At 37.7% G+C, this 11,511-nt stretch overlaps 1 protein-coding gene across 1 annotated transcript; it reads right to left on the bottom strand.

The window, feature by feature from the left end:
* Positions 1-278: 278 nt before the first annotated feature.
* Positions 279-920, bottom strand: LOC120351994. The gene has a single exon (XM_039431384.1). It carries the CDS (start codon positions 918-920, stop codon positions 279-281), a length of 642 nt encoding a protein of 213 aa, XP_039287318.1.
* Positions 921-11,511: the final 10,591 nt, after the last annotated feature.

Here is an 11,511-nt window from a genome sequence, read left to right as displayed (position 1 = left end):
AAATAGGAATGAGAATCGGCCTATAACAATCCTCGGTAGAAGTTAAGAAACTTTATGCAAAGTTTTCAAGTTAATCAGTTCAGTAGTTAAGAGTTGATGATGCGGCATTCGGGTACTTCCTATCCCGTATATGTATGAGCCAATTCCTTCCTTTAAAATATAATACAGAGTGGGGCAGAGCCGACTGACGAGTTTGAAAGGGTTATAAATAATGAACGGAGAAACTTAGAAAAAATGGTTTGGTTTATTGAATTCAGCTCGAAAAAAAGTTTTTAGTGTTAGTTTTTGAAAATTATATCGATTAAATGGCGGCCATCAGCAGCTATACACTGATGTAGCCTATTTTTGAAATTTTCAAACGCATTTTGGCATATTGCCACTGGTAAGGCCTGAATCTCCTCCCTGATTTTCTCCTTAAGCTCTTCCAAAGTGTGTGGGCGATGTTTGAAAACCTTTTCTTTGAGGTAGCCCCACAGGAAAAAGTCACAGACACTCAAATCGGGTGAGCGTGCCGGCCACTTCACGTCCCCCCTCAGAGAGATAAGTCGCCCTGGGAACATTTCTCTCAACAAATCCATTGAAATGCGCGCTGTGTGGGCTGTAGCCCCATCCTGCTGAAACCATATTTCCCCCAAGTCTTGTTCCTCAGCAAGTTCTTCCAATTTGGGTTGCAGAAACGTTTGTAACATTGTGACATAACGCTCGGAGGTGACAGTGACGGTGATGTTGTCATCTTCGAAGAAGTATGGCCCTATCACTCCAAATTGAGAAACGGCACACCAAACTGTCACTTTTGGTGAATTAAGTGGTCTTTCATGAAGTTGTCGAGGGTTATTTGCTGCCCAGTACCGGAAGTTTTGTTTGTTGACAGCTCCACACAGATGAAAATGAGCCTCGTCACTGCAGAAAAGAGTCGCCATTGCCGGGATGCGTTGAAGCATTTCATTGCAACAATTTTTACGGTTCAAAAAATCGGCGGCATTTAATTTTTGCACAATCATGATTTTATATGGATGAAAAAACAAATGTTCATGAAGAATCCTCCTAATTGAACGGCTGGACATCCCCAAAGCTATTGCATGCCTGCGTGCAGAACGCCTCGGTGATTGCTCGACTGCTGCTCTCACAATTTCAATATTTTCGGGAGTTCTCACTGTTCTTGGTGCGCCATGTCTTCTTTCTTGTCGTGTACTACCAGTTTTCTCGAGTTGACGAACCCACGCTCTGATAGAGTTCACAGATGGGACGGGTTTGTGGACAGGAATGTTAAAATGTCGTCGAAACGCCCGTTGAACTGCGATAATCGAATGTTGATTTTCGTAAAAAGCGCGAACAACATAACCGCGATGCTCTCCCGTCCAATTCATGATGCACACTAAAAACTATTCTCCCGGGACTGTACAATGACGCCCACCGAGCCTGCCCACTCCCACCACAGGCTGAGCAGTGCCCCCTCCAAACTCGTCAATCGGCTCTGCCCCACCTTGTATTATAGATAGATAGATGATAATGTAATGCCGATCGATGATTAATTCATCGACATCAATGAATTTATAATTATATTTATTGATAAAGTATTTTAACCTTCCGGTAGTCGCGCCCTACTCAATCACACGAGCAGTCGCGTGTTGTATTTTGTACAACATCCAATTTTTCAAGTGTTATGTACTCTGTTTACTGTCAAAACATACCGTATTAATTATATAATTACATTTTCCATCTTCTTGGATTATTTTACGCCTATGAGCATTTGGATGATTACCATTTCATAGCCCAATAAGGTACATCAAGCAAAGCCATCAATTATGTGTTATTGGTTCATTTACAGTCCCCGCATACAGTCTTTCCCTATCTTATGCACAGTGCGACTAAATGACACTTATCAAAAGACTGAACCATTGCTCGGTTGATACTGCAACTCAGTGGAGTGATGGGGGAAAGATTTGGAATGCATAGGTGACTCATTCACTGACACCACCCCATTCAATAGTTTTATGCAGCAAAAAAACTGACACTGTTGTACTTTTTACGACAGCGCGACTACCGGAAGGTTAATGAGTCTTCTTGAACTGTTTAATTATAATTATAGAAATCACTAGTACCCTCTTTATTTTTTTTATAAAAACACAATACCGTACTTTTTTATATAAAAAAGTATGGAGAGAGTACGAATGATTTTTAGGATAAATAAATTCTATTTATCTATGTTGATCTGTGCATGTTTGTATCTTTATTTACGGTAAAGGATAGACGTGCTAAAGTGAACAACTTTCGCAAGATATTCTGGTTTTCTGATTTTCGAGTGAATGGAATAATCGACTCACGTGTCTAAAGCTATATTATCACGTGAGTATAACTTCCACACAATTTTGAATTAGACGATATCAGTTCAGTATGAAAAAATCAATTTTGCATTACCGTACAGCTTATAATGCATCCGGAGATTAGATATCTCTTATCATTTCTGTGGTTTAAACTTGACTGTAAAAGCTGAAGATAGATATTCGCTACAAATAATCACCTACTTTTAGTTTTCTTATGTATATGTTAACCTCCAAGTACCTGCAAGTTGTATAACAATATACTAGAGTAATTTTTTCTCCTAGTTTTTTATATTTATGTATAAATTGAAATATATTGACATTATACTATGAGTTTATAAATATTATTTGGATGATCCTATTATATTAAGCGAGCAATTTCTGTATATGGTTATCTGGATATCTGTTTATGTATGTACAACGGATTTAAAAAACGGTTCAAACGATGTTCACGAAATTTGGAAAATAGTACAGTAGGTTTATGATAAAAAAATCGATTGGTCTCATCCCTGGGAAAACTCACAGAAGGACATGAAAAGGATAATAATTATTCATCCTTGGAAAAACAGATGATAATTTCGACGTCTGTCGATAACAGAAGATGTGAGTGACTGTGTGGAAGAGAGACAGAATTATGTTCAGCTGTTCAACTATCAACTATTGCAATCAAAATCAGCTTTATTCACGAGAGATATTAATCTAGAAATTTTAATCGATTTGATAAAAATATTAATCTGATTTGTTGACATGACATGGTATATCATTCTAAATAAGAGTATATCATAATTTTCGAAGTTAATCATTATTTTACAGTTTTAAGTGATTAGTGAGTGTTATTTTGTTATTCAATTTGGTTTGTAAACAATCTAAATTATAACATCTGTTTTTAAATGTTTGAATTGATAATTGGACCTGAATTCAAGTGTATGGAACTTGACCTACTTTTTGGAATATTTATAGTGTATAAATAAAAATTCAGGAAAGAAACAGTTTTGGGCTGTGCCTGTTAGTCCTTCCCCAATCATTTTAAAGAATTGTGTTCTGTTTATTAATAAATAAATAACGAGCGAAACTCGGTGCCCCGATATTGTAACATTAACCCTTTACAAATTTGAAATTATTAATCAACACCGGCCCGATTTCACGAACTGCCGTAAAATTATGGCATCTTATTGTCATCTGATTACTGACATTGTTTCCTTAAATAGAATCACTTTAACGTGGTTACATTTAAGGTGAGCAGACCAAAAATAACACCATAAGCCGTAATTTCAACATATGTACCTTTTACTAGAGATTTATCCAACTGATATTTTGAATGACATGGCCTTTTTACATACTTTAGCACAAGCTTTTCACTTTTCAACCATTTTTACATTCCTTGCCCTATTATGTACCATAGGTAAGGAAAGTATTGCTTTCCTAAAAAAAATTAAGGTACTCAAATTTTCAAATTTCTATACGTTTCAAGGTCCCCTAAGTCCAAAAAAGTGGTTTTTGGGTATTGATCTGTATGTGTTTGTGTGTGTGGGTGTGTGTATGTATGTGCTTCTGTGTACACGATATCTCATATCCCAATTAACGGAATGACTTGAAATTTGGAACTCAAGGTTCTTACATTATAAGGATCCGACACGAACAATTTCGATCAAATGCAATTCAAGATGGCGGCTAAAATTGCGAAAATGTCAAAAACAGGGTTTTCGCGATTTTCTCGAAACGGCTCCTATTTGATTTCGATCAAATTTATACCTAAAAAAGTCATTGATAAGCTCTATCAACTGCCACAAGTCCCATATCTGTAAAAATTCCAGGAGCTTCGCCCCATCTATGCAAAGTTTGATTTTAGATTCCCAATTATCAGGCTTCAGATACAATTTAAACAGAAAATTTCAAGTGGAAAAGATTGAACATAAAAATCTCTACAACTAATGTTCAGTAACATTTTCACTTTAAATTGAAAATAAGCTCAAAGTTCAAGAAAATAAGATTATTAAATTGCAAACTGTTGGCAACTGTTGATTCTATTAAATCATTCACATGAAGAGATTAGCAGACTTCGTGTGTCTGCAGCGTTATTATCCTATCACCAGCTGGCTTTGATCTTTGAATAGAAGGCTTGAGATGCGCGTGAACACTAGCGTCAGTTGATCAATTTTCATAACGGCAAGGAAAGTTGTGTGAGTGCGCCACACCAGATTTTCTAATATTTTTTTTCTGAATGACTGCTCGAAAAGACAGCATTGGATTACAAAAAGGCATATAGAATTGGATTTACAAATAATTTTTAAATTACCTCTTGCTCAAGTGTTCATAATAGTGCTAAGTAGTACTTTACAAACTTTTAGAAGTCTACCTCAAAGGGTTTCTGAGAAAAAGGTAGATATGTTAACATTACGGCTTATGAAGTTATTTTTTGGTCTGCTCCATAGAGTATGTATCACCGGAAATAATATTTGATAAAACGTTTGATTCCGCCTTTGAAGGACCGACAAACCATCTCAACAAAAATTTCGAAAGTATAAGGTGACTCAATGAACAAAAAACTACACCTTTTCATTTGGGGTCAACTTACAATATTTATTATCATAAAATGAAATTTATGGCGATACAAAATATAAAAATGATACAGAAGATGGAATAAATTGAAATACAGAACATAAAATGAAATTGATGATTCTGTCATTTGGCAGTTTGTTAAAATTAGTAATTTATTTATAATTAATAAATAATTGGACAAAAACAACATTATTTATTATTGAAATGAGATAAAAAATGGATGATACAATATACTAAACTGAGCTATAGTAAGATTTACTTTCAACTGACAAGATTCCTTATAAATAACATCAATGCTGACAATTTAAACCTCCTCTGGTCGACGGTGAGCTCATCTGTTCTTTCCACCAATTTTCCACTTTTCTTCGTTTATTCCTGCATGGGGAATTATTAAGAAGAAAATACTACTCAATTCATAGACCATCATCTTCGAACAAATTATTTTTATGTATTTTGAAAATGGATTATGAAAGTTCATAAGAGGGCATAAATACTATAATTCAATGTAAAAATAACTAAGACTACGATTGAACTTTGACCCACCTGCTAAGAACTTGACAAGTGGAATTGTCTCAGTTTTTTCTTTCCAATTGGCAATAGGGAGATTGCATCCTTGACGGCTCAGGCGTGGCTCATAGTAGATCTCTATTAAATCTGAACTGATTGTTTGTCAGTGAATTGAACAATAACTGATAGTGTATAAAGATATAGATAACGGTATTGCGGCAGAGATACATCTCTGAATTGTTGCTTTTTCTCCTCGTGTTTCCTATCACAGGTTGATATGGTATCACGGCTCCACCTGTTGATATGTTGATCACTGAATAGCAACATTAAATGAATGATTCTTGACTTTTTATCAATAATTATCGTTGTTGACAACTGTAATAATTTCTCAATTTTCCAACTTAACTCTTTTTTCACTGACCTGCGCTATTGCTTTTCTGATTTCATTTTAAATTGGAACTATTCAAATGTCCTAAAGTTTTCCTGTTACTTTCTCTAGTCGTTCTACCCATTCTGTGATATAAGTATTGTCATTTATCTCATTTAGAAAGAGGATTCTTTCATATTATTCTGATTATAATGGCACCAAATAAATGCGGTATTTGTAACAAGATTATCAATGCACGTCACGAGAATTTGCATTGCGAGCTATGTTCAATAAGACATCATGTAAGCTGTCTCGATGTAAGTGAGGACGAATTGAAATTTATTCATGACTCAGGCTATAAATGTCAGCCCTGTATGACGAAATCAACTATTCGATTTGACGATAATACACCAATTAGATCTTCTAGAAGCCTCCACTCGACAAAGAATGATCTTCCTGCTAATGAATCAAGCCTAAACGACGGTGATATCTCGCCTGATAATGATTCTATGAGTATGCTCGTTAGTTTGAAAGAGTTCTTTACTAGCAAATTTGATATTTTGGAGAAATCTAATATAAATCTACTATCTGCAATCAGAGCTGAGATGACTGCTGTAAAGTTGGATCTTGCCGCTGTGATAGAGGAAAACAAATTGTTGAAAGCTATAATAGAAAATAATAGATGTGGGGTGAATGAAGACATTGAAAACCCGTCTAGTGTTTCCAAGTTCTCTTCCTCAAATAAGGTGAAGCCTTCCAATAAGAATTCTGGTTCCACTAAGAAAACTGTTCTTGATGGAGAGAATAAAAATGCACCCACTCATAGCGCTCCACAACCACAACCTGTTCTAAATGGGCCAACCAGCACTGACAACAACGGTCATGAATCTAATGCTCCGGGGACATCGGCCAATAGCTCTGATTGGTCCCTAATAGTTCGTAAATCCAAAGGCGGAGGGAAACGGACTGAGAAACAACTTGATAAGAGTGGCCCAAAGCCGGATAATTCATACCCTCAAGATAGAAAACCTAGCAGACGGCCTGTTGTTCTCGGCTCTAGGAAAGGAACCAATGTGAGCATGAAGTTGAAAACCAGAGCACTATTTGTTAGTCGCTTCACACCGGAAACTACTGAACAAGAGATATCCAAGTTGATTAGGGACTCAATCACCCTTGACTTCATCTCGTGTACTAAGCTGAAGTCAAAATTTCCCTCCTCGTACAGCTCCTTCCATGTTCTGGTGTATGAAAGAAATTTCAAAGAGGTATGCCATCCTGACATCTGGCCAGAAGGGCTATTATTGCCCCATTTTATGGCCCTCTTAAGAGCAATATAATTTATTCAAACCCGGTTAACCTAGCAAATGAGTTTGCTCTTGAATATAAAACTGTTGAAAAGAAACAGATAACGGTATTGCGGCAGAGATACATCTCTGAATTGTTGCTTTTTCTCCTCGTGTTTCCTATCACAGGTTGATATGGTATCACGGCTCCACCTGTTGATCTGTTGATCACTGAATAGCAACATTAAATGAATGATTCTTGACTTTTTATCAATAATTATCGTTGTTGACAACTGTAATAATTTCTCAATTTTCCAACTTAACTCTTTTTTCACTGACCTGCGCTATTGCTTTTCTGATTTCATTTTAAATTGGAACTATTCAAATGTCCTAAAGTTTTCCTGTTACTTTCTCTAGTCGTTCTACCCATTCTGTGATATAAGTATTGTCATTTATCTCATTTAGAAAGAGGATTCTTTCATATTATTCTGATTATAATGGCACCAAATAAATGCGGTATTTGTAACAAGATTATCAATGCACGTCACGAGAATTTGCATTGCGAGCTATGTTCAATAAGACATCATGTAAGCTGTCTCGATGTAAGTGAGGACGAATTGAAATTTATTCATGACTCAGGCTATAAATGTCAGCCCTGTATGACGAAATCAACTATTCGATTTGACGATAATACACCAATTAGATCTTCTAGAAGCCTCCACTCGACAAAGAATGATCTTCCTGCTAATGAATCAAGCCTAAACGACGGTGATATCTCGCCTGATAATGATTCTATGAGTATGCTCGTTAGTTTGAAAGAGTTCTTTACTAGCAAATTTGATATTTTGGAAAAATCTAATATAAATCTACTATCTGCAATCAGAGCTGAGATGACTGCTGTAAAGTTGGATCTTGCCGCTGTGATAGAGGAAAACAAATTGTTGAAAGCTATAATAGAAAATAATAGATGTGGGGTGAATGAAGACATTGAAAACCCGTCTAGTGTTTCCAAGTTCTCTTCCTCAAATAAGTTAAAGCCTTCCAATAAGAATTCTGGTTCCACTAAGAAAACTGTTCTGATGGAGAGAATAAAAATGCACCCACTCATAGCGCTCCACAACCACAACCTGTTCTAAATGGGCCAACCAGCACTGACAACAACGGTCATAAATCTAATGCTCCGGGGACATCGGCCAATAGCTCTGATTGGTCCCTAATAGTTCGTAAATCCAAAGGCGGAGGGAAACGGACTGAGAAACAACTTGATAAGAGTGGCCCAAAGCCGGATAATTCATACCCTCAAGATAGAAAACCTAGCAGACGGCCTGTTGTTCTCGGCTCTAGGAAAGGAACCAATGTGAGCATGAAGTTGAAAACCAGAGCACTATTTGTTAGTCGCTTCACACCGGAAACTACTGAACAAGAGATATCCAAGTTGATTAGGGACTCAATCACCCTTGACTTCATCTCGTGTACTAAGCTGAAGTCAAAATTTCCCTCCTCGTACAGCTCCTTCCATGTTCTGGTGTATGAAAGAAATTTCAAAGAGGTATGCCATCCTGACATCTGGCCAGAAGGTGCTATTATTGCCCCATTTTATGGCCCTCTTAAGAGCAATATAATTTATTCAAACCCGGTTAACCTAGCAAATGAGTTTGCTCTTGAATATAAAACTGTTGAAAAGAAACAGAATGAATTGGCAGTGGGGAAAGACTGCATTAATACTGATAATGAATGAACTTAATATCTATTACCAGAATGTCAGAGGTCTAAGAACGAAATCTTCTGAGTTCTTTGCCTCAGTGGTGAGCAACAGATTTGACATAGTGGCATTATCTGAAACTTGGCTTGGGGATGTCCATTCCAGCTCAAGCTTTTTCACTGAAGATTACAATGTGTTTCGTGCTGACAGGAAATATGATGAGGTTGGACAATCAAGAGGTGGTGGCGCACTACTTGCAGTGAATAAATGCTTTCCAACTATCAGAAGGCATGATTTGGAGCTGATTCCTGAAGTTGTCTGGGTTCAAATTAAATTTCGTCAGAGTCACTTACTATTGGCATGTCACTATGTTCCTCCAAACTCACCTTTAGCAGCTTTTTCATCATACCTAGAGAGTGTTGGCAATAAACTCATTGATATATCTCATGATATTCTTATTCTAGGGGACTTCAATGCGGATGCTATACATTGGAACAACCTAACCTTCGTGTCAGGGGCACACTATTATCCTCTCAAAAGAGCGGAGGCAATAATACAATTTGTTGAGGATGTCTGCTTGGAACAGTTTAATCACTCTCCAAATGAAGACCGTGCACTTGATCTTGTATTGAGTAACATCAAAGACGTCCAGGTCTCATACAGTGTTGATCCATTTGTGACACCTGACGACTATCACTGCCCGTTCTCGATCCTTCTGAGGGGGTTTAGAGCTGCTCCTCAGGCTCCTCGGGAGGCCAAATATGTGTTTGGCGGTGGTAACTATGAAAGGCTTTACAGTGAGATAAGAGATGCCTGCTGGGATGCGGTCACCAATGTTGACAATCCAAATGAAGCTGCAGAAAAGCTGAATGACATAATGATTCGGGCAATGGATGTTTCTATTCCTAAACGTACACCAAGGAAACTCAAATACCCTTCCTGGTTCTCTTTTAGGCTGATAAAACTCATGAAGAGAAAAAGAGCTGCTCACAGAGCCTACAAAAGAAGTGGCCATATTTCACATTATGAAAAATTCTCTGTCCTGCGAAGAGATGTTAAAATTCAGATGGGAATTGATAGAGAAAGAAAGATTAGGAAAGCGGAGTATGACCTTCAGAGTCAGCCTAAACGATTTTGGAAATATATCAAGGAGCATAGAACTGGATCTTGTGCAACATCTATTTCAATCAATGGATCAATTGTGGCTGACCCAGGCACCATTTGCAACGAGTTTGGAAAATACTTTGCTTCACTCTGTCAACGGTCATCTAATTCAGCATGCAATATCACTACTGACCAATTTGCCTCTCTGTCCTTTGGAATTCCGATTGTTGACGAGGCTGATGTTCTGTCTGCTATTAAGGGCTTAAAGGGTGGATCAGCTATTGGACCCAGTGGAATCCCTAATTTTGTGGTCAAGGGTGTTGGACATTTGTTGTCTCCAGTTCTTGTCCATGTCTTCAATTTAAGCCTGGTTTCTGGAATTTTCCCTGAAGTTTGGAAGAAGGCAGCTGTGACACCTATACCTAAGAAGGGAAATTCCAATGATGTCTCAAATTTTAGGCCAATCTCAGTTTTGGATCCTTTTGCCAAAATTATGGAAATGATAGTTCATGGACACATTTATCGGAATGTTGAGGGACGCATAAGTACACATCAGCATGGTTTTGTATCAGGCCGTTCAACAGTGACCAATTTGGCAAATTTTCTTTCAAGTGCTGGCCCTTGTGTTGAACAACGTGGGCAGGTTGACGTGATCTATCTTGATATGGAAAAAGCATTTGATAAGATGCCACATGATCGTCTCATCAATAAACTGGCTGGTCTTGGATTTAACCATGCTCTCACAACATGGATTTCATCTTACCTCAACTGCAGGAAATTTCATGTAAGATACAACGGTTGCAAGTCTACTGAGTTTGAGTCCTTATCTGGTGTTCCCCAAGGCTCTAATCTTGGACCCCTGCTCTTCAATCTCTTCATAAATGATATAGTGGATGATCTAAAATGTGAAACCCTCCTGTATGCGGATGATCTGAAAGTCTTCTGGAATATAAACTCTAGTGAAGATCAACAACGTCTTCAGCAGGATATTGATCAGGTGATCAAATGGTCAAGGGAAAATTCAATGTCCATGAATACTAAAAAGACATTGGCAATGACATTCACCAGGAAAACTGTCCCACTTATAGCTACATACAATATTGAAGGGGAAGATGTCAGAAGAGTAAATAGTGTTCAGGATCTGGGAGTTCAATTTGATCCCAAGTTACTGTTCACTTCACATGTGGAGAATGTTGTGGCCAAGGCTAGAAAGAAGCTTGGTATCATGAGGTGGATTTCGAGGGATTTCCAAAATGCCAATACATTGATGTGTCTCTACACAGCACTTGTGAGAAGCCATCTTGAATACGCCTCCGTGATCTGGAACCGGGATAGACTCTGCACATCTGTCATGCTGGAGGGGATACAGAGGAAATTCGTTAAGTACTCGATGCGACGCTTCATTCCAGGATCCGAAGACTTATCGTACAGGGAGCTGTGCTTGGCCATAGACTTGGAAAACTTGGAATGGCGGAGGAAGAAGAACGATGCCATGTTTATACATTCTTGCCTTCATGGTCAAATTACCGTTGGTGAACGTGGGATCGACTTGATTGTACCAACTCGACATTTTAGACAGTTTCATGTGTTCAAACCCGTTATACGAAGCTACACATCGCCAGTAGAAAGAAGCATTGGAAGTGCAAATAAGCTTTCTGAAAGAATGGA

This window comes from Nilaparvata lugens, chromosome 6, assembly GCF_014356525.2.
Source record: "Nilaparvata lugens isolate BPH chromosome 6, ASM1435652v1, whole genome shotgun sequence".
Taxonomy (NCBI): Eukaryota; Metazoa; Arthropoda; class Insecta; order Hemiptera; family Delphacidae; genus Nilaparvata; species Nilaparvata lugens.
This window is presented reverse-complemented; position numbering and strand designations above follow the sequence as displayed.